Source organism: Dendrobates tinctorius, unplaced genomic scaffold, assembly GCF_039654945.1.
Source record: "Dendrobates tinctorius isolate UK_male_01 unplaced genomic scaffold, ASM3965494v1 ptg000018l, whole genome shotgun sequence".
NCBI classification, from domain to species: Eukaryota; Metazoa; Chordata; class Amphibia; order Anura; family Dendrobatidae; genus Dendrobates; species Dendrobates tinctorius.
The window spans coordinates 9,439,991-9,467,363 of NW_027361686.1; the positions used below are offsets into that span (position 1 = coordinate 9,439,991).

At 52.9% G+C, this 27,373-nt stretch overlaps 1 protein-coding gene across 3 annotated transcripts in view; it reads left to right on the forward strand.

The window, feature by feature from the left end:
• Positions 1 to 27,373, forward strand: part of MFRP (membrane frizzled-related protein) — a 228,888-nt gene that overhangs the window by 103,892 nt on the left and 97,623 nt on the right. For all 3 annotated transcript variants that reach the window (XM_073566439.1, XM_073566441.1, XM_073566440.1), the window contains one exon: positions 8,925 to 9,059. In XM_073566439.1, coding sequence (XP_073422540.1) covers positions 8,925 to 9,059 — 135 coding nt within the window. The remainder of the gene's footprint in view (positions 1 to 8,924; positions 9,060 to 27,373) is intronic.

Consider the following 27,373-nt stretch of genomic DNA (forward strand, 5'->3'; position numbering starts at 1 on the left):
AATCAGCCATCTGAAGTGTTGCTGTCGCTCCTAAGAAGTGACAGGATCTGAGACAGCAGAGATGGAGCTAGCAGAATAGATGTGGCTAGCACCTGAGGCAGATCTAGAAAAGTAGGCAGATATCTGGTTAGCATATTTGTGGGGTGTATTGTATGATACCATCATGTAATGACCAGATAATAGTAGATGAGTCCTACAGAGCTGCTCTGCAGACTATACAGGTGGTTACTGTAAATCTAAATCCAGAGACACACAGATGACCGTAAGGGTTGTCTCCCCTTTTCTTTCCCATTTGAGCCCAAAAGGTTTAGGCTGCTTCTGTCGTTGTGGCTTGATTAAATCCATTACAGTTTTCATTGTATCCAGGCACGTAACTGTAGTGAAGGTGACCTGATGGACGGACTTGTCTGTAGGGAGAAGGGACGGTTTGTGCACTGAAGATGGATGCTTGTAATAGTAGAAGGGAAACAGCTGGGGAAAATGGAATAGGAGTGCAGTACCTAAGTTTGACCACAAGATGGCAGGGGGGAGCGCGAGAACAGGACTTTACAGCAGCTTAGGGCTACGAAAATGCTTAGTCATGGGGGGCGGGGAAATAGGAACCCAGGAGGGAAATTCCCGAGGAAGGGAATGAATAGGACAGGACAGGGTTCCAGGCTAGGCTAGTCCCGGGAGGAGCTCAGGAGGAGAAGAATCAGTACGGAGAACTGACAACAGTGGAGAGCTCAACCACTGATAGGAAGAGACAGTCAGGGGGGTGGCCCTGACACAGGGAACCGCAGGACAGACGAGGCCCCGGGGGTACCAATTGGACGATGACCTCGGACTGGTGAAGCGCTGGCAGTAGATAGGCTTAGGGCAGCCCCAGTGAAAGATCTGTGAGGAATGTCACTATGACTGAAGGAAGGTGAAGGTACCTGGGCCTGAATACGGAGAGCTGTAAAGGTGCTGCGGTGTATTGCTAAGGTTGTCAGGAGGACGGCCAATAAACTTGGACCTGTTGAACCAGAAAATCTGCCTCCGTCTCGTCTCTGTGTCATCTGTGCGCAGTAAGCAGTGGACCACCCCTCAATCCGGGCCCCTACCACATTTGGCGTAGTCGGCAGGATCGCCGCTGCCAATACTACAACTTCAGCGACAGGCCTGCGTCAGGAGAACTAAAAGGACTCGAGTTGCTTTACCTGTGGATTACAAATTTGAGACTTTGTTCCAGATCATTGGCTGTCATCAGAGGATCCGGGGCGGTACAAAAGCCAGACAACATGGCTGTGGTACTCCAACGCCAGGAAGAGGCACAGGCGTTTGCAGCTGTACTGGTCGATCTGGGGCTAAATCAAATCCGCCCCCACATGCTGGACCCTGGAAGATGGGTGGAGAGGCCGACCATCGCCCCACCCACGAACGGGAGTGGCCTAGGTGGGAAGACCGTTGCGGCTGTTTGGCGCCATTCGACTGCTGTACACCGGACGGGATGCGACGTTACAGCTGCTGCAGGCTCGGACGCCTGGAATGGCGGTGGCGTCAGGAGGTCGAATGTCGTCGGGAGACCTGCCCCTGGGAGCCACTAACAGCACTCCAGACATCGGTCGGAGAAGAGGAGCAACTGCAGGCCCTGCTGGAGCAGCCACCAAAGAAATCTCCTGGGAGCCTCCCCGCGTGACTAACGAGCCTGGAGGCTAGCCCTGCCGTATGGCAGGGTGAAGATCGGAGGCTGCGGGACGAGCTGTGGGGTGGCCTGCTGGAGGCCACGGCGCCGGGGAAGGTGAGAGGTCCCCCGAGTCAGCCGGAGGCTCTGCTGCCGGCCCCCGCCACGCATCCTTCCCGCGCGGCCTCCTGCTTTCCAATGGGCCCGGCTGCGGAGGGCTTTGCGGCCTCCGCTGGGCCGAGCGATGCCTCTGCCCGCGTCCCCGAGCCACCCCGCCCGGCGGCACCATGTCCTGTGTCGCCAGTGAGGAACCCACCCGTGGCCATCCCTGCCACGCTCCACCTTGAGGCGACGGCCTATCCACCGGCAGACGCTGCCATCGCTGCTCCATCTTCGGCTGCGGCCTGTTTGCTGGAACCCGCAGCTGCTCCGGCCTCACCTGCGGCCTCCTTACCAGTGACGGTGGTCGCCTCGGCCCCGTCTGAAACTCTGGTTGCAGCCTGCCCCACGGCCACATCTACTTCGCCCCCCGGAGCCGGCTACGGCCCACTTGTCGGGCTCTGCGGTCTGCCCATCGGGACCCGCGGATGCCCCTGCCCATCGCCCGGCCCCAGCGGCTGCTGGGCCGCCGGAATCTGTGGCCGCCGCTGCCCCACGCTCGACCCCGGCCGCGTCCCGCCCACTGGACACCGCGACCTACACCGGACCCTCCGTTTGGTTTGCGGAGGTCATTGAGAAGAAGGCCAGAGAGCGGGAGATCTGGGGCCTGCTCCACGAGAAAGGAGAGGCTGGTATGGCGGCTCCACGGTCCACCGGGCGGCTCGTATACACCAACCTGGAGAAGGGATGCGGGTTCATTCGGGACCTTGCAACCGGCCAAAAAGTATACATTAACGTGACTTCCATCCATCACGGCCGGGCTTTGCGGCAGGGGGACTTAGTGTCCTATTATAAGGAGTACTGTCCCCGCGGCTATTTTGCTGTAGCAGTGGTCGCCGAACCCGAAGGCCACGAACCCCCGTAAAAAGGACCCCCAGAGACACTTCCAGCATCCCGGGAGCTCCACGGCTGTGGAGCCCCTTGCTACTGGCGGGACACCGGCTATCAGGAGATGGCCCGGACTACCGGGAATTCGATGCACCGTTGTGCAGGCCAGAGGACAGTTCGACATCCAAGATAAGGGACATGTTTTGCTGCTTATTACTTGCTCCTGACATAGCGCGATGCGGGGGAGGAAGTGCTCATGTAAAAGGAAGGGGGAGTGCTCGTGTTCTGTTTTGAAGTGTTATGTTTAAATAAAAAAGAGGTTACTCCTGTTGAGTTACTCATAGTGTTATTAAAACAAAGGTAGCTGTACATACGGTATACCAAAAATTGGTTTAATGTGTAATATGTGTAAGAATGTGCAACAGGTCCCGGGTACAGGGTAGGATAAAAACACTGACCATGACTCTTTTTAAAAATTGAAGGACAATAAGACGTAAGAGAAGGAATCAGACAGTGGTCCATCAGTCAGGTCCCCGACACCACAGACACCCCAAAAGGATAGGCAGGCGCTAACGATGACCTGGTGGGCGAAAGGCCTCGGTCATGGCATTCCGGACAGTTGAGGGTAACAGAAGGAAAGAGTAGTGGGAGTTACATGCTGTAGAGTAGTCCGGGTGGACCTAGCCAACCTGAAAGAAGTTGTCATGTGGCGTGCGCTTTGGCGAGTAGCAGTAGGCTGCTCGGAACATGGTGCTCCCGGTTTGGTTTGGCCCCCACGTGTGGCGGGTTTGACCCAACAACCGGTCCAACAACAGACAGTGGACAAGCTTCAAGACGACGAAGGTAGGGAATACGATTGTCGAGGATGACAATAGACAAAGGAAGGGGGAGTGTAGGGAAGGTGACCTGACGGACGGACTTGTCTGTAGGGAGAAGGGACGGTTTGTGCACTGAAGATAGATGCTTGTAATAGTAGAAGGGAAACAGCTGGGGAAAATGGAATAGGAGTGCAGTACCTAAGTTTGACCACAAGATGGCAGGGGGGAGCATGAGAACAGGACTTTACAGCAGCTTAGGGCTACAAAAATGCTTAGTCATGGGGGGGCGGGGAGATAGGAACCCAGGAGGGAAATTCCCGAGGAAGGGGATGAATAGGACAGGACAGGCTTCCAGGCTAGGCTAGTCCCGGGAGGAGCTCAGGAGGAGAAGAATCAGTACGGAGAACTGACAATGGTGGAGAGCTCGACCAGGGGACTGAGAGGAAGAGACAGTCAGGGGGGTGGCCCTGACACAAGGAACCGCAGGACAGACGAGGCCCTGGGGGTACCAATTGGATGACAACCTCGGACTGGTGAAGTGCTGGCGGTAGATAGGCCTAGGGCAGCCCCAGCGAAAGATCCGTGAGGAACGTCACTGCGACTGAAGGAAGGTGACGGTACCCGGGTCTGAATACGGAGAGCTGTAAAGGTGCTGCGTTGTATTGCTACGGTCGTCAGGAGGGCGGCCAATAAACTCGGACCTGTTGTAGCCGAAAATCTGCCTCTGTCTCGTCTCTGTGTCGTCTGTGCGCGGTAAGCAGTGGACCACCCCCCAATCCGGGCCCCTACCACATAACCACATCACTGCCGAGGGTAGTTCTTGAGTTTGCAAGACCCAAATTTCCTATATTGTATAACTGGTGTTACAATTGTAAGCCCCAAAACATCATGGATACTACCCGTGTCATCTTTCCCATGCTGCCTCGTTCTCATTCGCACTGCTTACTGTACCACCATCTTTCTCATACATTTTGCCCCGTGTCCCCCACTCTTGTCAAACAGCCTGCATCCATGCCTTCCTATATCTCATAGAGACTGCCCTCCATGCTCTGCACTTTCTCAATAAAAATGCATCCTGATCAATCCTCTGTTTAACACATTTGACACCGACTGCTCCCCATGTCCCTTCTCTCAGATTGCTCCCCCTGCCCCTTCTCTCTCATACTGCTTCCCATGTCCATTCTCTCAGACTGCTCCCCCTGCCCCTTTTCTCTCATACTGCTTCCCATGTCCATTCTCTCAGACTGCTCTCCATGTCCCTTTTCTTAGACTGCTCCTAATGCCCCTTCTCATGGACTGCTGCCCATGCTCCTTCTCTCTCAGACTGCTCCTCATGCCTATTCTCTCTCAGACTGCTCCCCATGTCCATTCTCTCTCAGACAGCTCTCCATGTACTTTTTCTCTCAGACAGCTCCCCATGTCCTTTCTCGCTCAGACTGCTTCCCTTACCCCTTCTCTCAGACTAAGTCCCATGTCTCTTCTCTCAGACTTCTTCCCATGCCCATTCTCTTTCAGACTGCTCCCCATATCCCTTCTCTCTCAGACTGCTCCCCATATCCCTTTTCTCTCAGGCTGCCTCCCATTGTGGGTATGTGTGCCGACTGCGGGTGGTCCTTCTTCGCCGTGAACTGACTAGAGACGGAAACCAACATGCGTTCAAACCAGTCCTCTTTATCGACCATCCTCCCAACGACCACAACACCACCACAGCTTCTACGCACAGGCCCGGGTACCCTGCACCTCCTGCTTTACTTTAAAGTGACGTCCCTCTTTCACTGTGGCTGCCTTAGGCCCACCACTACAGCGCTTCCCCTGGCCGAGTCCGTTCGTCTGGTACCTCGGGCTTCCTCTGTCGTGCGGCTATCCTGTTATGGTCACCCCTCTGACTGTCTCTCCTTCCAGTCCCTTCTGGGGCTTTTCCTTCTTCAGTCGCTTCCTGCGCTGACATCCTCCTCCTGGACTGGCTTCCCTGGGGCTCTCTCCCTTTTTATTCCCCTGCCTGGGAATTCCCCTCTCGAGTCCCCATAACTCCGCCCACCATGACTATGCGGTTTCTTAAGCATTAGCTGCTGTTAAGTCCTTTCCCTGCTTTCTTTAGTCTCCCTCTAGTGACCAAACCTCAGTATCGCACAGTCTCATTTTCCTGCTATTCTTTGTCTCCCCCTAGTGGCCAAAACCAGGTCCTTCACCTTTTCTTCCTAATTCTAGCTGTTTGCCCATACCTATATACAAATTCACATCAAGTATATTTACTGCCCATCTTACATTCGCTGTTCCTCTTCAGACAGGTCCATAGGTCAGTCCACTTCCCTACACCATATCTATTCTTTTTCATATTTATCTTCAACTCCCTTCTCTCTCAGACTGCTCGCCATGTCCCTTTTATCAGATTGCTCCCTATGCCTCTTCTCTCAGAAGGCTCCCCAGGCACCTTCTCTCAAATTGCTCTCAATGCCCCTTCTTTCAAACTGCTCCTCATTCCCCTACTGTCAACTGTTCCCCATGTTTTCTCATAGACTTGTATTAGCGATAGATTGCGACGGATGGCCTCACGTTTTGTCCGTCATTCACCGGATCTGTCCAAAATTCTTTGTCCGGCGGCCAGACATGACGCACAAAGCAACGTTTTTTGTGTCCATCGAAAAATCGGACGGCGACGGATCCGTCGCTGTCCTTCATTTGCTAGATTGAAAGCCTATGGGCGCAGGATCTGTCGTCATCCATCAAATGACGGATGCCGGCGACGGATCCGTTTTTTTTAACTGAGCATGCACCTGACAGGTTAAAACACAAAATAAAGAATAGATATATACACATAGAATGCACACATATATATACATACAGTATATACATGTCATTGAGACACATATATATATATTTATAGTTCGTAGAGTTCTACATAGCTTAATAGCCGCTAAATCAATTGCCGGCTTCAGTAAAATCATTCCCGAACCCGACATGAAATTACATATGGTTTACATATAGTAAACCATGACATATCAAAACGATTTATATATGTCATTTTTTAATCAATTTAGTAGTTTGTGTTAGGAAAAATGTGGAACTCTAGGGGTTAAATTTAAGGCTATAATCACGGGAAAAAATTACGTGGGCTCCCGCAATGATGATTTTTCACCGGATCCGCTAGCCAACAGATTGTGACTGATGGAAAAAAACTGATGTGTGAAAGTACCCTAAGACTGCTCCCTATTCTCCTTCTTTTAAACTGCTCCCCATGTCCCTTCTTTCTAAGACTGCTCTTCATATTTCTTCTCTCAAACTGTTCCCCATTTCCCTTCTCTCAGACTGTTCTCTATGCCTCTTCTTTCAAATGCTCAAAATTCCCCTTCTCTCAGACTGCTTCCCATGCCCCATCTCTCTCAGACTTCTCTTCATGTCCCTTCTCTCACTGCTTCCCATGCCCCATCTCTCTCAGACTGATCCTCATGTCCCTTCTCTCTCAGACTGCTCCCCATGTCCCTTCTCTCTAAGACTGCTCTTCATATTTCTTCTCTCAGACTGTCCCCCATTTCCCTTCTCTCAGATTGCTCACCATTCCCCCTCTCTCAGACTGCTCCCCATGCAATTCTTTTCTCATACTGTTCCTCATGTCATGTTCCTTCTCTCTTAGACTGCTCCCCATGCCCCTTCTGTCCCTTCTCTCTCAGAGTGCTTCCCATGTCTTTTCTCTTTCAGACTGCTTCCCATGTTTTTTCTATCTCAGATTGTTCCCCATGACCTCTCTCTCATGGACTGCTTTCCACAGTTTCTCATTGCCCCCTCTTATTGTCTGCTCCTTGTGACCTCTTTTCCTTAACAGACATAATGTTTCAGAGAAAAACATACTGTAAAAGCCACCAGGTGCCAAGCCGCACAGGAGACTGGTCACAGGCTTCTCCCAGCCCACTGCCTAGGACTGACTGATTTCTCACTACCACAGCATTCCAGTGAAGCATCCATGGCAGAAATTATACAGCCAGTGTACGTGGAACAGGCAGCATGTATTCACTGTCAGGTTTCCTTTAAAGAATCCACTAGCCTTGTAGTCTGGCCATGTTGCCTTCCCCTTCATGCTCCTCTCCATTATGGTGCAGGACTTTTCAAGTAACTATAATGTGAAGAAAGGACTAGACCTGTTTTAGTAGTGGTTTTTCAACAACTTGCACAAAATCCAGGCAAAAATATGACGTCTTTGCTGAGAAAACACATTTCTGGCACAGAGGACCTGTTATCAGATCATTCCAGCCACTAAACACAGTTGTCGGTTGGTACTTTATTGACAATACAACCTTGGATAACTGATAAATGATTATGTGGTAGGGGCCAGGATTGGGGGGTGGTCCACTGCTTACCACGACCAGACGATACAAAGACGAGACGGAGGCAGATTTCAGTTGTAACAGGTCCGAGTTTATTGGCTGTCCTCCTGACGACCTTAGCCATGCACCGCAGTTCCTTTACAGCTCTCCGTTTCCAGGCCTGGGTACCTTTCACCTTTCCTTTAGTCGTGATGACATTCCTCGTGGATCTTTCGCTGGGGCTGTCCTAGACCAATCTACCGCCAGCGCTTCACCTGCCCGAGGTCGTCATCCAATCGGTATCCCTGGGGCCTCGTCTGTCCTGCGGTACATTGTGTCAAGGACACCCCCTGACTGTCTTCTCCTCTCAGTCTTCAGGTCGAGCTCTTCACCGTTCTCCGTCTTCTGTCCTGAGTCTTCCTCTGCTGAGCTCCTCCCGGGACTAACCTAGCCTCTGGAACCTCAACCAGTCCTATTTATCCCCTCTCTCACTGGGAATTTCCCTTCTGGGTTCCTGCCCCCCATGACTAAGCAGTTTCTATAGCCGTAAGCTGATGTTAAGTCCTGAACTACACTCCCCCCTGCCAACTTGTGGTCAAATTTCGGTACTGCACTCCCTTTTCTGTCTTTCCCTGCTGTTACCTTTCTGTCATTACCAATCTCCGTCTGTAGTGCACACATCGTCCCCTCCTACTTCCAGTCAAGTCTGTCTGTCAAGTCACCTACCCCACAATTATATTTGTGGATTAAGGTTTTTCCCTTGCTTGTTTTGTCACAGGAGTGGGGGCACATATATTAAGGCTGTGTGCACACGCTGCGGATTAGGTGCGGATTCATCCGCGCGGATTTTACCTGCGGATTGCTCTGCGGTTTTGCCCTGCGGTTTTTCATCTCCTCAATGGAGGAGATGGCAAACCGCAGGAGAATCCGCAGCGTGTGCACACAGCCTAAGGCTAGAGTGCAAGTATTACAAACTGGTCTATGATAAATTCCTCAATAAAGATCACCTGTGGAATCACAGCACAATATCAGTTAAAAAAATAAATCTTACTAAGTTACAGACCCTTTTTTGTTGTGGTGGGCCTTCATACATATGGGGCTCATGTAGAATACCATTTTGTTTTCTAAAATGTAATTATGTCAAATTTCTAAATGTAGTAAATATTCCTCCATCAGATGAATGTGGTTCCATGGAGCTGAGGTGTGATGATGGAAAGTGTCTACCTTTGCAGTGGGCCTGTGATGGATGGCTGGACTGTTCTGATGGAAAAGATGAGCAGGGTTGTCTTATGGTACCAGATCCTGAACCAGGTGATTTCTCCCATGTCTTAGAATTGCTGTACTGCCCCCCCCCCCCCCAGCTTCATCTGTCGTGGGAGAGTCAGGAGGCCCCAATACACATTAAATGTTAAACCCATCCCGAACAAATGTTGAAGTTTCAGGCGATGTTTACTAATTTGTATGAGGGCCAAAGCAATAGAGTGGTTCACACGGCCATGCTCTTCTCCCCTTCTCGTTCTTCTGACTCACCACTTTTCCATTCTGTTACATGGTGGACCCAGTAATAAAATCTGAAAAACACAAATATTGGTTATTGGACACATTGTTCGCTACAGAAAATGTAATATTGGGCGAAGTGAAGGCATCAATCTCCAGATCAGACTCTAAAATAAAATCATACTTTGAACTAAACAGTAAATATACTCAGACCAGACCACTAAATAAATACAAACCATAGACTACACCCCAAAATTCATTCTGACCAAGACACTAACTACAGATCCCAGAGCGAAAATGAATTCAGAAGCCAGACTAGGTCGCAAAGTGTAGACCTAAAACCAATCCCACGAAATTAATGCAGATCCCAGACCAAGCCTCACAATAAATTCAGACTTCAGACCATACCCTAAACAAATAAGGATCCCAAGCAAGACCCCAATATGAATTCAGAGCTGAAATGAGACAATTAAGTAAATACAAAACCCACAGCTAATTGAGACCTCAGACCAGACCCCCTAAATAAATCAACTAAATTTTAGATTGCCTAAATAAATCAGGACCTGAACCCAACCCCCTAAATAAAAAAGATTATAGATCAAACCACTGAACTTAATCCAATTCTAAACAAATCAATCCACATACCCTATTATTATCTGACTTTAGACCTAATCCCTAAATAATTCCAGCCCTAACCTCAATAGATAAATTGATGTATGTTAAAAGGAGGGCTGAGCATTACTGTAGGAGGCTGGAAAAAGCAACACGACAAGGAAACGATTCATTACATGGTGGCTCAGTGGTTAGCGCTGCAGTCTTGTAGCGCTGAGGTCCTGGGTTCGAATCCCACCAATGACAACATCTGCAAGGAGTTTGTATGTTCTCCCCGTGTTTGCGTGGGTTTCCTCCGGGCACTCCAGTTTCCTCCCACACTCCAAAGACATACTGATAGGGAATTTAGATTGTGAGCCCCATCGGGGACAGTGATGAAAAATGTGTGCAAACTGTAAAGCGCTGCGGAATATGTTAGCGCTATACAAAAATAAAGATTATTATTATTACAACTCTTCCCGCAGGAGGCACTTTCTTTAGAAAATCTTGCAAGTTAACTTTCCAAAAATTTTAGTCTGATGGGTTATTCATCACCTCTACAACATGTTAGTCACAAGGAAATATTCCCAAACGCACATTTATAAAATGCTTGCGTTCAAATTCAGATTTTACAAAACAGGAATATAATGTTGTTTAATGCAAGGAATAAATCAGACTTTATACATATTCTGATGCAACATTTGTCTGTTCCTCAAACTTGCTATGTAGAAGGTTTATTTGTGAATATTTCCTTGTTGTGTTATGTAACTTGTTGTGTAGAGCTGCGGATACAGAGGAAGGACAAGACCTTCTAACAATAGGGCTTTTTTTAACAATATCGCTCCCATTATTTGATATTTATGGTTAGTCGTCACCTTCGACTCTCCAGGACACATCCTGTGCTTGTGAGAAGCACCTACTTTCACAGTTCTTCTAAGCGTCCATTCAGGCACAGCCAACCACTCCACCATGGACTTATCCATAACTTTCTCTTTGCACCTTCCTAGTCTCAGAGGTTTCCCTTTCAGAATCTCAAAGATGGGGTGTAGGAGGGAGAGTCCCCACTGTGTAACCGGACTGGAACTAAGGAGACTGTCACCAAGGTTCCTAGGGAGACTGTTTCTGGGGGACATACTGTAATTAGAGGACGGACCAGAGACAGTTCTAGAAGGAGTGAGGGCAGAGTAGTTATAAGGCTATGTGCCCACGTATGCAGAAAATTTCTGCATGGAAACCGGACTCCTTCCCAGAAAACGTGTGTTTTATTTCCGTGCGTTTTTTGCGCAAAAGACGCTTGTTTTTTATGCGTTTTTTCCGCGCGTCCCCAGTCTCATAGAAAATATCTAAAAATGCGGACTTTTCCGCAAAATTAATGAGCATGCTGCGTTTTTTACCACAATATGCACAAAAAGTGCAGAATGCATTAAAATGAATGGGATGCTTCTTTTATTCGATTTTTAAGCGTTTTGCCAGTAAAAATGCTTAAAAAACGTGAAAAAAATGCTTACGTGGGCACACAGCCTCAAATGAGCTGAGGACGCCAGCAGGGGGCACTCGACAGAGCGGGGAAGGAGCAGAAAGCCTAAATGGTGCCAGAGAGCCAGAGCCAGAAGGAGTGAGCGATGACCAGAGAGATTGCAGGGGGACTCACCAAGGTCAGGGAGGAGATAGCACCGAGCCCAGCAGAGGGACGCTGACCGAATGTCCGCGCTCCCGCTCCCATCACTCCAGCCCGCGGTTGCGGCCTGCCTGCCGCCACCCGCAGCCACCACCGCCCAACTCCAGCCCGCAGTTGCGGCCGCTGTTGTCCGACTCCAGCTCATGGTTTCGGCCTGCCTGCCTCCACCCGCGGCCGCCGCTGCCCGTCTCCAACCTGCGGTTGCGGCCTGCTTGCTGTCACCTGCGGCCGCCGCTGTCCAACTCCAGCCTGCAGTTGCGGCCTGCCTGCTGCCATCCGCGGCCGCCGCTGTCCGGCCCCAGCCTGCGGCTGTGGCCTACACACCCAGGGGCCCGGCCATCGCCATCCCGCTTCCGCCAGGAGGCACAACGATTGTGCCCTCACTCTACCTGGGCGTAGGACCGCCCGAAGCTTACGTCAACTCCTCATTGGCTGGGCCCAGCGGCTGAGATGCCGAATAGACACTGACCACCACTCTGCCGGATATCAGAGGAGGATAAGTGACACATTGTAGTTGATTAATCATAGTTCCTGGACCCGTAGTCAGCCATACCGCGGCCTCATAGTTACCAGTCCCGGCCGGGTAGTTATTATCGTGTTACCTGTGTTTTATTGTTCTAATCCCTGCGAGGATAACTGTTAGCTTGCTGGTTACTTGAGATAGCCGCTATACATATATATATTACATTCTAAGCTCACTCCGGCTCCCGTCTTGTCACTGCATCCCGCGTACTGCGATTACTACATTTGGCGTAGTTGGCAGGATGCAGTCTCCGAGCGCGAGCGGAGATGCTCTGGACCAAGGGGGCGACGGTGGTCCACGGTCCAGTTTATCATTGGGGGCTATGCTGAGTAACCTGCCCAGGTTCTCTGGCAGCAATACTATGCTGTGGAGCTGGACGGAACGGATGCGAGGGCTATTTAGAATGAATCCGATGACCCCTGACCTAGAAGCAGAAGTGGCCCTGATGGCGTTGGATGGGGAGGCCCAGGATTCCGTGATGTTGAGGCACCCGGGACAGTGAAACACCTTTATCAGGTTCTTACAGATCCTGGAGGAGACTCATGGGGACCCGACGGACGTGGGAGAATTGAGAACCCGATTATTCAGTCGTATGCAAGGGGAAGGGGAGACGGTCACCCAATACATGAACGTCCTTCAAGAGATATACACGGCTATTGAGCGAAAGGACGGTGTAGGCGTAGGACCCTTTGACATAACCCTACGCAACCTCTTAGTGACTGGGCTCCAAGGCCCCCTGACTAAACAAGCATTGCGGGAGCAGGTCCGGGTAAACCTGCATATGGCTTTCTCCAAGGTAGGGTGTCAGGCGCGCGCCCGAGAACAAGAACAAGGGCTGACAGTCCCCGTGGGAAAGGTCCGGAGCACTGAAGTCTCCATGTTGAAGTCTCATATTGGAAAGCCCCAATGGGTGGAAGAAATGAAACAAGAGCTGAAGAGCATTAGGGGCGAATTGGCCAAGGTGAAGAGAAGGGCCGAGACCACATGTGGTCGGCCCGGGCCGGACCCGGCACCCTGGGGCCCTCGTAATCCCAGGGGCGGTCGGCCCCTGCGGCCTCGGGAATGCTTTGATTGTGGCGAACTGGGCCACTTTGCCTGAGAGTTCCCTCGGAGTGGGAGATACCCACCCCGGAGGCCATTAAACTAAAGGGCTCTGAGCCGGGGGGACACTGCTCGGAGCCAGAACACACAAAGCGGGGTGGTGGAAGTCCCGAATATCTGATAGAAAAGTGTCCGTTGATATGAGCAGAGTTCGAAGGACGTGCAGTGCGCTGCCTGGTGGATACGGGGCCGCAAGTGACGACCATGCCGGAGACCTATTTCCGACAGCACTTTCCCGAGGCTGTAAGGCCCCAGTGAGGGTCCGTGAACAAGCTACTAGCCGCTAACCAGCTAACAGTCCCTGTCGTCGGAGTAGCCTGGATGCAAATTTCATTGTGCGGTAAACAACTCGGCCGCTGAGGTGTGATCCTGACCCAGAGAGACGCAGGCGAAAGACACACTGTCACCCTAGGTATGAACATATTGAGAGAGTTTGGCAGTCTATTCCTTAGCGAGCCTACACAAGAAACCTTGAAACAATGGGGCTCCCGCACTCCCTAAGGGCAGGTCTTCCAACAGCTGGTGGGGGGGGGCGCGGGTCCTACAGGACTGCCAAGAGTGGGAGGTGCTGGGAAGAGTGATCGCGTCAGTGGCCCCTCAGCTCCTGCTGCTGCCAGGGCGGACGGTGGTAGCCCTGCCCGTCCGGGCCCATGTACCCCTGGAGGGAGTAGAGGTGCAGGTGGAGCCGTGCTTCTCGGAGCGCCTACCCCTGGAATCCTAGTGGCCCGTGCCTTGGCCACCATGAGGAAGGGAGGGGACAGTCCTTGTGCACTGTGTCAACCTAGAAGATCAAGACGTCATCCTAAGACTACGCGCCGAAATGGCGAAACTGGTGAAACCTCTGGAGGAAGTGCTTCCGACCCCGGCATTACAGCTAAAAATGAATGCAGGGGACCCATGGGCGGTGACTATACGTGTTCCATCCAAACCGCCGGGCCCTCGCCTGAAGAGAAGGGCTGAGCCATCCTGGAGAAAATGCGAGCAGAACTCTCCGGCCTAACCCCGGCCCAAATACACCAAGTAGAAGCACTCCTGGGCCAGCACCAAGAGGTATTCACCAATCATGAAGACGACTTCGGGTGCACCAAGGCCATCACGCACGGCATTCCCACCGAAGGAACGGCCCCTATCAGAGAGAGATACCGGCAGATCCCCCCGCAATTACACCAAGAGTTCAAAACACTACTGAGTCAGATGCTGTGGAAAGGGGTTATCCGGGATAGCCAGAGTTCTTGGGCGGCCCCCATTGTATTGGTCCGAAAGAAGGACGGCACCTTGCGGTTCTGTGTGGATTACCGAAAGTTGAACGCCTGTACCATCAAAGACTCATACCCATTGCCGCGCATAGAAGAGTCCCTATCGGCTCTAGGGAAGGCAATGTACTTTTCTACCCTGGATCTGGCCAGCGGGTACTGACAGATGCCAATGTCGGAAGAAGACCGCGCCAAGACAGCGTTCATCTTGCCCATGGGACTGTTCGAATTTAATCACATGCCGTTCGGTCTAGCCAATGCCCCCGGGACCTTCCAACGGCTAATGGAGCGATGTCTGGGAGATCTCAACTTTGAGGCCACTGTGATAGCAGGTGCTCAGTTGGCTGCAAAAGTGCGGGTTGAAGGTAAAACCCAAGAAATGCCACCTGTTCCGTACCCAGATCGAATACCTGGGGCATACCGTCTCCGCCAAGGACGTTAGATCGTCTATAGAGAAGGTTGCCGCAATACAGAGGTGGCCTACTCCCGAGACGGTAAAAGATGTACAAACCTTTCTGGGGTTGGCCGGATTTTACAGTCGCTTCATAAAAAACTTTGCCCACCTGGCCCGAGCCCTGCAGGACCTGCTGAAGGGGGCCTCTGCTGGGACCAATAGTTGGAAGATCCAGTGGTGGGAACCACAGGAAGAGGCCTTCCATGATCTCAAAACCGCGCTCTTGGAAGCCCCAGTGTTGGCCTACACGGATTTCTTGCAGCCGTTCATACTGCACACCGACGGGAGCTGTGTTGTCACAAGTCCAAGATGGCTGGGAAAGAGTGATCACTTACGGTAGCTGATCACTTCATGACTCCGAATGCAATCCCGACAATTACAGCTGCTTTCAGCTCGAGCTTCTTGCGGTAGTGTGGGCCATGACGGAGTGGTTCGCGGAGTACCTAGCAGGCTCTGAGGTAGTGGTACGGACGGACAACAACCCACTGGCCCACCTCGACAATGCCAAATTGGGGGCCCTAGAACAACAGTGGGTGGCCCGGATGGCCAAATTCAAATATAAAATCATCTACAAACGAGGAGCGGAGAATGTACATGCCGATGCCCTATCTAGAATTCGATGTACGGCCCCTGGGCAAAGCCGGGACCAAGAAGATGGAGAGATTGGCCCCTTGCATCAATGGGTGGCTACAAGACAGCTACCCAACAATGCCCAAAGACAGACATTGACTAAAGACATTCTGCTAATGCTACGCCAGTGGGAGAAACTAGTGATCAAAGGAGGACTATTGTACCAAAAGGCAGTGCTGCGCACAGCACCAATGACAGCCTGGCAGGTGGTAATCCCGGGAGCACGGCTCACTGAACTTGCTCGCGAGGCTCAGGAAAAAGGGGCACAAAAGACTTTTCAGTGGGTGGAACAAATAGCCTACCATCCCCGTTTACAAGCCGAAGGGGAAGGAGTTTGCCGTGCATGCCGCGTACAAACAATAGTGACAACGGCACCCCTCGATCTCCTGATGATAGACTAATTAACCATCGGTCCCGCTCACCAGGGGTGCGAGCATTGTCTAGTCATGGTGGACCATTTTACCAAATTGACCGTGGTGACCCCAACTCGGGATCAAACAGCGGAATTGGCCACCTTCACGATCTGTAAGAACTTTATACAAGTATACGGCTGCCCCCCAGCGGATTCATTCAGACCAAGGTGCGTGCTTCTTGGGAAAAGAAATGGAAGAACTACATCATAGAATCATAGAGTTGGAAGGGACCTCCTGGGCCATCTGGTCCAACCCCCTGCTCAAAGCAGGATTCGCTAAATCATCCCAGTCAGATGTCTGTCCAGCCTCTGTTTGAAGACTTCCATTGAAGGAGAACTCACCACTTCTCGTGGCAGCCTGTTCCACTCATTGATCACTCTAACTGTCAAAAAGTTTTTTCTAATATCTAATCTGTGTCTCTTCCCATTCAGTTTCATCCCATTGCTTCTAGTCTTTCCTTGTGCAAATGAGAATAAAGTTGATCCTTCTACAATGTGACAGCCCTTTAGATATTTGTAGACAGCTATTAAGTCTCCTCTCAGTCTTCTCTTTTGCAAACTAAACATTCCCAAATCCTGCAACCTTTCCTCATAAGACAGGGTTTGCAGACCGGTCACCATTCTGGTCGCTCTTTTCTGAACTTGCTCCAGTTTGTTGATGTCTTTTTTAAAATGTGGTGCCCAAAACTGGACACAATATTCCAGATGAGGTCTGACCAAAGAGGAGTAGAGGGAAATAATGACTTCACGTGATCTAGACTGTATGCTTCTGTTAATACATCCTAGAATTGCATTTGCCTTTTTTGCTGCTGCATCACACTGTTGACTCATATTCAGTCTGTGATCTATTAGTATACCCAAGTCTTTTTCACATGTGCTGTCACTTAGCCCTATTCCTCCCATTCTATATATGCTTTTTTCATTTTTATTGCCCAGATGTAGTACTTTGCATTTCTCCCTGTTAAAAACCATTCTGCCGCTTATACGGCATCGATAAATCCCATACCACACCATACCATCTTCAAGGGAATGGGGCCTGCGAACGATTTAACCGGTCATTAATCTAAATGTTACGTACCCAGGAGGATGACCAAAAAGCCCGCTGGCCCGAAGACATCTCCAAACTGGTCTGGGTACATAACAACCAGGTACACCGAGTCACCGGCTATACCCCGTATTCACTACTGTTCGGCCGGGAAGGCAAAGGGATCACCGAGGTGGAGTTGAATCCGGAGAAGGAACAACCATGGACAGGAGTCTCCTCATTGGTCCGGAATCACCGGTATCGGCTACAAACCCTGCACCGAATCGTCCATACAAAACTTCAGGACCTGGAACATCCAGGGAAGATTCCGTCCCAACCCACCGAATTCCAGGCAGGAGATCGTGTACTCGTACGAGATCAGCACCCCCAAAACAAATTGGGACACCGCTGGGAAGAAAGTCCCTACCGAGTACTGCGACGAGCAAGCCCAGATGGGTCAGTGTACGAAATACAATCTGAAAAAGAGAGGGATCACCCCGCCCAAACAGTACATCACAATATATTGCGGCCCTGTACTTCCACAGACCCTGAATGACCAGAGGCCCCTCCTCAGGCCCCAGAACCTCCGCCAGCAATATGGAATGAGGACGACGAGGAAGACCTTCTGACTGTACAAATGAACACTTCAAAAACCAATACCCCAACAACCCTAGTCAATCCACCATCTTTCACCATCCCAGAAGACTCCACCATAGTCGAACCACGATGCTCTGAGCGGACCACAGCTGGCAAACCCCCCGAATGCTATGAACAGGACCAGTTCGTGTGGCATAAAAGGCTTTTACATCAAGAGGCAGGGCCAGACCCTTCCAAGCCCTCGCCCAAGGACTGGCGAGCATACAGGATGGGGGAGTGTAGGAGGGAGAGTCCCCACTGTGTAACCGGACCGGAACCAAGGAGACTGTCACCAAGGTTCCTAGGGAGACTGTTTCTGGGGGACATAATTAGAGGATGGACCAGAGGCAGTTCTAGAAGGAGTGAGGGTGGAGCAGATATAAAAGGAGCTGAGGACGCCAGCAGGGGGCACTCAACAGAGCAGGAGAGAAGGAGCAGGAAGCCTAGGTGGCGCCACAGAGCCAGAGTCAGAAAGAGTGAGCGACGACCAGAGAGATTGCAGGGGGACTCACCACAGTCAGGGAGGAGACAGCACCGAGCTGAGCAGAGGGATGCTGACCGAACGACCGTGCTCCCACTCCCATCACTCCAGCCCGCGGTTGCGGCCTGCCTGCCGCCACATGCAGCCGCCACAGCCCGACTCCAGTTCACGGTTGCGGCCTGCCTACCGCCACCTGCGGCCGCCGCTGCCCGACTCCAACCCGCGGTTGTGGCCTGCCCGCTGCCGCCCACGGCCACTGCTGTCCGACTCCAGCCCATGGTTGCGGCCTGCCCACTGCCATCTGCGGCTGCGGCCTACACACCCAGGGCCCCGGCCATCGCCATCCCGCCTCCGCCGGGAGGCACAACACAGAGGAACTCTTCAGGGGCCTGTTGTGCTCTCGCTCCACCCAGGCGTAGGAACGCACGAAGCTTACGTCAACTCCTCGTCGGCTGAGACGTCGAATAGACACCGACCACCACTCTGCTGGACGTCAGAGGAGGATAAGTGACATGTTGTAGTTGATTAATCGTAGTTCCTGTACCCGTAGTGGGCCATACGCGGCCTCATAGTTACCGGTTCCTGCCATGTAGTTATTATCCTGTTACCTGTGTATTATTGTTCTGATCCCTGCAAGGATAACTGTTGTTAGCTTGCTGGTTACTCGAGATAGCCCCTATACAAACACATGAATATATAAATATGTGTATATATATATATATATATATATAAAGGGTACATTCTAAGCTCACTCTGGCTCCCGTCTCGTCACTGCATCCCGCATACCAGCGATTACTACACCACGTTCCCAACATCTGCAGCATGCAAGCAGTCTCTTGTCTTGTGCAGCAACCACTGTCTGGTCCCACACACACACTGGTCTGCAGGCAATCTTTGTTCGGCAGCCAGACTTCTCTGTGTGTTGGTTTCACCTTTTCAGCAGCTCGTTTTCTATGTCCATCACATCTGCAACAACTCATGTGTACCCTGAGTTGTCTCAGTATCATCAGATCACTCACAGAGGAATTTTGCCTGGGGTCACCAACCAAACACCAAGGAGCCACCCATGCGCTCCAATCACTCAGTCCACTTCACTGTTTGTTTCCGAAAAAACACCCACACATGTTAGTGTAATAGAGTTAGCAAAAATGAATATAGAAAGAATACAGACTAGTGCCAACATGGCGGATCCCCATCCTGAACCCGTGTGTCTCATTCCTGGCTTTAGCCATATGTTCTCCCATCATGAGTATCCATTCTGCCCCATATGATCTCCATCGTATCCATCCTGCCCCATGATCCTGTGCGATCTGTCTCCAATCATGACCCATATCTCCATTCTGCCCCCATGTTCAGCATTCTGCCCCCATGTTCAGCACTCTGCCCCCATGTTCAGAACTCTGCCCCATGTTCAGAACTCTGCCCCCATGTTCAGCATTCTGCCCCATATCCAGCATTCTGCCTCAGTCCAGCATTCTGCCCCATGTTCAGCATACTGCCCCAGTCCAGCATTTTTCCCCCCATGTCCAAAATTCTGCCCCATGTCCAGCATTCTGCCCCATATCCAGCATTCTGCCCCATGTTCAGCATTCTGCCCCCAGTCCAGCATTCTGCCCTAGTCCAGCATTCTGCCCCATGTCCAGTATTCTGCCCCATGTCCAGCATTCCGCCCCAGCACCCATCATTGTGCCCCATGTTCAGCATTCTGCCCCATATCCAGCATTCTGGCCCCAGTCTAGCATTCTGCCCCCAGTCCAGCATTCTGCCCCCAGTCCAGCATTCTGCCCAATGTTCAGCATTCTGCCCCCAGTCCAGCATTCTGCCCCCATGTCCAGCATTCTGCCCCATGTCCAGCATTCTGCCCCAGTCCAGCATTCTGCCCCCATGTCCAGTATTCTGCCCCAGTCCAGCATTCTGCCCCAGTCCAGCATTCTGCCCCATGTCCAGTATTCTGCCCCATGTCCAGCATTCTGCCCCCAGTCCAGCATTCTGTCACCAGTCTAGCATTCTGCCCCATGTTCAGCATTCTGCCCCCAGTCCAGCATTCTGCCCCATATCCAGCATTCTACCCCAGTCCAGCATTCCGCCCTATGTCAAGTATTCTGCCCCATGTCCAGCATTCTGCTCCATGTCCAGCATTCTGCCCCAGTCCAGCATTCTGCCCCATGTCCAGTATTCTGCCCCATTTCTAGCATTCTGCCCCAGTCCAGCATTCTGCCCCATGTTCAGCATTCTGCCCCAATCCAGCATTCTGCCCCAGTCCAGCGTTCTGCCCCATGTTCAGCATTCTGCCCCAGTCCAGCATTCTGCCCCAGTCCATCGTTCTGCCCCATGTTCAGCATTCTGCCCCAGTGTCCAGCATTCTGCCCCCATGTCCAGCATTCTGCCCCAGTCCAGCATTTTGCTCCATGTCCAGCATTCTGCCCCAGCACCCAGCATACTTTCCCATGTTCAGCATTCTGCCCCAGCACCCAGCAGTCTGCCCCATGTTCAGCAGTCTGCCCCAGTCCAGCATCCTGCCCCATGTCCAGTATTCTGACCCAGTCCAGCATTCTGCCCAAAGTCCAGCATTCTGCCCAATGTTCAGCATTCTGCCCCAGTCCAGCATTCTGCCCCCATGTCCAGCATTCTGCACCAGTCCAGCATTCTGCCCCATGTCCAGTATTCTGCTCCATGTCCAGCATTCTGCCCCAGTCCAGCATTCTGCCCCATATCCAGCATTCTACCCCAGTCCAGCATTCTGCCCTATGTCCAGTATTCTGCCCCATGTCCAGCATTCTGCCCCATGTCCTGCATTCTGCCCCAGTCCAGCATTCTGCCCCATGTCCAGTATTCTGCCCCATATCTAGCATTCTGCCCCAGTCCAGCATTCTGTCCCATGTTCAGCATTCTGCCCCAGTCCAGCGTTCTGCTCCATGTTCAGCATTCTGCCCCAGTCCAGCATTCTGCCCCAGTCCAGCGTTCTGCCCCAGTGTCCAGCATTCTGCCCCAGTGTCCAGCATTCTGCCCCAGTCCACCATTCTGCCCCAGTACAGCATTCTGCCCCATGTCCAGCATTCTGCTCCAGCACTCAGCTTTCTGCCCCATGTTCAGCATTCTGCCCCATAGCCAGAATTCTGCCCCATGTCCAGCATTCTGCCCCAGCGCCCAGCATTCTGCCCCATAGCCAGCATTCTGCCCCATGTCCAGCATTCTGCCCCCACGTTCAGCATTCTGCCCCAGTCCAGCATTCTGCCCCATGTTCAGCATTCTGCCCCAGTCCAGCATTCTGTCCCATTTTCAGCATTCTGCCCCCAGTCCAGCATTCTGCCCCCAGTCCAGCATTCTGCCCCATGTTCAGCATTCTGCCCCCAGTCCAGCATTCTGCCCCCAGTCCAGCATTCTGCCCCATGTTCAGCATTCTGCCCCCAGTCTAGCATTCTGCCCCATGTCCAGCATTCTTCCCCAGCGCCCAGCATTCTGCCCCATGTTCAGAATTCTGCCCCAGTCCAGCATTCTGCCCCAGTCCAGCATTTTGCCCAAGCGCCCAGCATTCTGCCCCATAGCCAGCATTCTGCCCCAGTCCAGCATTCTGCCCCAGTCCAGCATTCTGCACCATGTCCAGCATTCTGCTCCAGCACTCAGCATTCTGCCCCATGTTCAGCATTCTGCCCCATAGCCAGAATTCTGCCCCATGTCCAGCATTCTGCCCCAGTGCCCAGGATTCTGCCCCATAGCCAGCATTCTGCCCCCAGTCCAGCATTCTGCCCCCACATTCAGCATTCTGCCCCAGTCCAGCATTCTGCCCCATGTTCAGCATTCTGCCCCAGTCCAGCATTCTGTCCCATTTTCAGCATTCTGCCCCCAGTCCAGCATTCTGCCCCCAGTCCAGCATTCTGCCCCATGTTCAGCATTCTGCCCCCAGTCCAGCATTCTGCCCCCAGTCCCGCATTCTGCCCCATGTTCAGCATTCTGCCCCCAGTCTAGCATTCTGCCCCATGTCCAGCATTCTTCCCCAGCGCCCAGCATTCTGCCCCATGTTCAGAATTCTGCCCCAGTCCAGCATTCTGCCTCAGTCCAGCATTTTGCCCAAGCGCCCAGCATTCTGCCCCATAGCCAGCATTCTGCCCCAGTCCAGCATTCTGCCCCATAGCCAGCATTCTGCCCCAGTCCAGCATTCTGCCCCATGTCTCGCATTCTTCCCCCATGTTCAGCATTCTGCCCCCAGTCCAGAATTCTGCCCCCAGTCCAGCATTCTGCCCCACTCTAGCATTCTGCCCCATGTCCAGTATTCTGCCCCATGTCCAGCATTCTGCCCCCAATCCAGCATTCTCCCCCATGTTCAGCATTCTGCCCTCAGTCTAGCACTCTGCCCCATGTCCAGCATTCTGCCCCAGCGCCCAGCATTCTGTCCCATGTTCAGCATTCTGCCCCAGTCTAGCATTCTGCCCCATGTCCAGCATTTTGCCCAAGCGCCCAGCAGTCTGCCCCATAGCCAGCATTCTGCCCCAGTCCAGCATTCTGCCCCATAGCCAGCATTCTGCCCCAGTCCAGCATTCTGCACCATGTCTCGCATTCTTCCCCCATGTTCAGCATTCTGCCCCCAGTCCAGCATTCTGCCCCATGTTCAGCATTCTGCCCCCAGTCCAGCATTCTACCCCCAGTCCAGCATTCTGCCCCATTTTCAGCATTCTGCCCCCAATCCAGCATTCTGACCCCAGTCCAGCATTCTGCCCCATGTTCAGCATTCTGCCCCCAGTCCAGCATTCTGACCCCAGTCCAGCATCCTGCCCCATGTTCAGCATTCTGCCCCCAGTCCAGCATTCTGCCCCCAGTCCAGCATTCTGCCCGATGTTCAGCATTCTGCCCCCAGTCCAGCATTCTGCCCCATGTTCAGCATTCTGCCCCCAGTCTAGCATTCTGCCCCATGTCCAGCATTCTTCCCCAGCGCCCAGCATTATGCCCCATGTTCAGAATTCTGCCCCAGTCCAGCATTCTGCCCCAGTCCAGCATTTTGCCCAAGCGCCCAGCATTCTGCCCCATAGCCAGCATTCTGCCCCAGTCCAGCATTCTGCCCCATAGCCAGCATTCTGCCCCATGTCTCGCATTCTGCCCCATGTTCAGCATTCTGTCGCCAGTCCAGAATTCTGCCCCCAGTCCAGCATTCTGCCCCAGTCTAGCATTCTGTGCCATGTCCAGTATTCTGCCCCATGTCCAGCATTCTGCCCCCAGTCCAGCATTCTGTCACCAGTCTAGCATTCTGCCCCATGTTCAGCATTCTGCCCCCAGTCCAGCATTCTGCCCCATATCCAGCATTCTACCCCAGTCCAGCATTCCGCCCTATGTCAAGTATTCTGCCCCATGTCCAGCATTCTGCTCCATGTCCAGCATTCTGCCCCAGTCCAGCATTCTGCCCCATGTCCAGTATTCTGCCCCATTTCTAGCATTCTGCCCCAGTCCAGCATTCTGCCCCATGTTCAGCATTCTGCCCCAATCCAGCATTCTGCCCCAGTCCAGCGTTCTGCCCCATGTTCAGCATTCTGCCCCAGTCCAGCATTCTGCCCCAGTCCATCGTTCTGCCCCATGTTTAGCATTCTGCCCCAGTGTCCAGCATTCTGCCCCCATGTCCAGCATTCTGCCCCAGTCCAGCATTTTGCTCCATGTCCAGCATTCTGCCCCAGCATACTTTCCCATGTTCAGCATTCTGCCCCAGCACCCAGCATTCTGCCCCATGTTCAGCAGTCTGCCCCAGTCCAGCATTCTGCCCCATGTCCAGTATTCTGACCCAGTCCAGCATTCTGCCCAAAGTCCAGCATTCTGCCCAAAGTCCAGCATTCTGCCCAATGTTCAGCATTCTGCCCTAGTCCAGCATTCTGCCCCCATGTCCAGCATTCTGCCCCAGTCCAGCATTCTCCCCATGTCCAGTATTCTGCTCCATGTCCAGCATTCTGCCCCAGTCCAGCATTCTGCCCCATATCCAGCATTCTACCTCAGTCCAGCATTCTGCCCTATGTCCAGTATTCTGCCCCATGTCCAGCATTCTGCCCCATGTCCTGCATTCTGCCCCAGTCCAGAATTCTGCCCCATGTCCAGTATTCTGCCCCATATCTAGCATTCTGCCCCAGTCCAGCATTCTGCCCCAGTCCAGCGTTCTGCCCCATGTTCAGCATTCTGCCCCAGTCCAGCATTCTGCCCCAGTCCATCGTTCTGCCCCATGTTCAGCATTCTGCCCCAGTGTCCAGCATTCTGCCCCCATGTCCAGCATTCTGCCCCAGTCCAGCATTTTGCTCCATGTCCAGCATTCTGCCCCAGCACCCAGCATACTTTCCCATGTTCAGCATTCTGCCCCAGCACCCAGCATTCTGCCCCATGTTCAGCAGTCTGCCCCAGTCCAGCATTCTGCCCCATGTCCAGTATTCTGACCCAGTCCAGCATTCTGCCAAAAGTCCAGCATTCTGCCCAATGTTCAGCATTCTGCCCCCAGTCCAGCATTCTGCCCCTATGTCCAGCATTCTGCCCCAGTCCAGCATTCTGCCCCATGTCCAGTATTCTGCTCCATGTCCAGCATTCTGCCCCAGTCCAGCATTCTGCCCCATATCCAGCATTCTACCCCAGTCCAGCATTCTGCCCTATGTCCAGTATTCTGCCCCATGTCCAGCATTCTGCCCCATGTCCTGCATTCTGCCCCAGTCCAGCATTCTGCCCCATGTCCAGTATTCTGCCCCATATCTAGCATTCTGCCCCAGTCCAGCATTCTACCCCATGTTCAGCATTCTGCCCCAGTCCAGCGTTCTGCTCCATGTTCAGCATTCTGCCCCAGTCCAGCATTCTGCCCCAGTCCAGCGTTCTGCCTCATGATCAGCATTCTGCCCCAGTGTCCAGCATTCTGCCCCAGTCCACCATTCTGCCCCAGTCCAGCATTCTGCACCATGTCCAGCATTCTGCTCCAGCACTCAGCATTCTGCCCCATGTTCAGCATTCTGCACCACAGCCAGAATTCTGCCCCATGTCCAGCATTCTGCCCCAGCGCCCAGCATTCTGCCCCATAGCCAGCATTCTGCCCCAGTCCAGCATTCTGCCCCCACGTTCAGCATTCTGCCCCAGTCCAGCATTCTGCCCCATGTTCAGCATTCTGCCCCAGTCCAGCATTCTGTCCCATTTTCAGCATTCTGCCCCAAGTCCAGCATTCTGCCCCCAGTCCAGCATTCTGCCCCATGTTCAGCATTCTGCCCCAGTCCAGCATTCTGCCCCCAGTCCAGCATTCTGCCCCATGTTCAGCATTCTGCCCCCAGTCTAGCATTCTGCCCCATGTCCAGCATTCTTCCCCAGCGCCCAGCATTCTGCCCCATGTTCAGAATTCTGCCCCAGTCCAGCATTCTGCCCCAGTCCAGCATTTTGCCCAAGCGCCCAGCATTCTGCCCCATAGCCAGTATTCTGCCCCAGTCCAGCATTCTGCCCCATAGCCAGAATTCTGCCCCAGTCCAGCATTCTGCCCCATGTCTCGCATTCTTCCCACATGTTCAGCATTCTGCCCCAGTCCAGAATTCTGCCCCCAGTCCAGCATTCTACCCCAGTCTAGCATTCTGCCCCATGTCCAGTATTCTGCCCCATGTCCAGCATTCTGCCCCCAATCCAGCATTCTCCCCCATGTTCAGCATTCTGCCCCCAGTCTAGCACTCTGACCCATGTCCAGCATTCTGCCCCAGCGCCCAGCATTCTGTCCCATGTTCAGCATTCTGCCCCAGTCTAGCATTCTGCCCCAGTCTAGCATTCTGCCCCATGTCCAGCATTTTGCCCAAGCGCCCAGCATTCTGCCCCATAGCCAGCATTCTGCCCCAGTCCAGCATTCTGCCCCATAGACAGCATTCTGCCCCAGTCCAGCATTCTGCACCATGTCTCGCATTCTTCCCCCATGTTCAGCATTCTGCCCCCAGTCCAGCATTCTGCCCCATGTTCAGCATTCTGCCCCCAGTCCAGCATTCTACCCCCAGTCCAGCATTCTGCCCCATTTTCAGCATTCTGCCCCCAATCCAGCATTCTGACCCCAGTCCAGCATTCTGCCCCATGTTCAGCATTCTGCCCCCAGTCCAGCATTCTGACCCCAGTCCAGCATCCTGCCCCATGTTCAGCATTCTGCCCCCAGTCCAGCATTCTGCCCCCAGTCCAGCATTCTGCCCCATGTTCAGCATTCTGCCCCCAGTCCAGCATTCTGCCCCATGTTCAGCATTCTGCCCCCTGTCTAGCATTCTGCCCCATGTCCAGCATTCTTCCCCAGCGCCCAGCATTATGCCCCATGTTCAGAATTCTGCCCCAGTCCAGCATTCTGCACCAGTCCAGCATTTTGCCCAAGCACCCAGCATTCTGCCCCATAGCCAGCATTCTGCCCCATAGCCAGCATTCTGCCCCATGTCTCGCATTCTGCCCCATGTTCAGCATTCTGTCCCCAGTCCAGAATTCTGTCCCATGTTCAGAATTCTGCCCCAGTCCAGCATTCTGCCCCAGTCCAGCATTTTGCCCAAGCTCCCAGCATTCTGCCCCATAGCCAGCATTCTGCCCCAGTCCAGCATTCTGCCCCATGTCTCGCATTCTTCCCCCATGTTCAGCATTCAGCCCCCAGTCCAGAATTCTGCCCCCAGTCCAGCATTCTGCCCCAGTCTAGCATTCTGCCCCATGTCCAGTATTCTGCCCCATGTCCAGCATTCTGCCCCCAGTCCAGCATTCTCCCCCATGTTCAGCATTCTGCCCCGAGTCTAGCATTCTGCCCCATGTCCAGTATTCTGTCCCAGCGCCCAGCATTCTGCCCCATGTTCAGCATTCTGCCCCAGTCCAGCATTCTGCCCCATGTCCAGCATTCTGCCCCATGTCCAGCCTTTTGCCCAAGCGCCCAGCATTCTGCCCCATAGCCAGCATTCTGCCCCAGTCCAGCATTCTGCCCCATAGCCAGCATTCTGCCCCAGTCCAGCATTCTGCCCCATGTCTCGCATTCTTCCCCCATGTTCAGCATTCTGCCCCCAGTCCAGAATTCTGCCCCATGTCCAGCATTTTGCCCCAGTCCAGCATTCTGCCCCATAGCCAGCATTCTGCCACAGTCCAGCATTCTGCCCCATGTCTCGCATTCTTCCCCCATGTTCAGCATTCTCCCCCATGTTCAGCATTCTGCCCCCAGTCTAGCACTCTGCCCCATGTCCAGCATTCTGCCCCAGCGCCCAGCATTCTGTCCCATGTTCAGCATTCTGCCCCAGTCCAGCATTCTGCCCCATGTCCAGCATTCTGCCCCATGTCCAGCATTTTGCCCAAGCGCCCAGCATTCTGCCCCATAGCCAGCATTCTGCCCCAGTCCAGCATTCTGCCCCATAGCCAGCATTC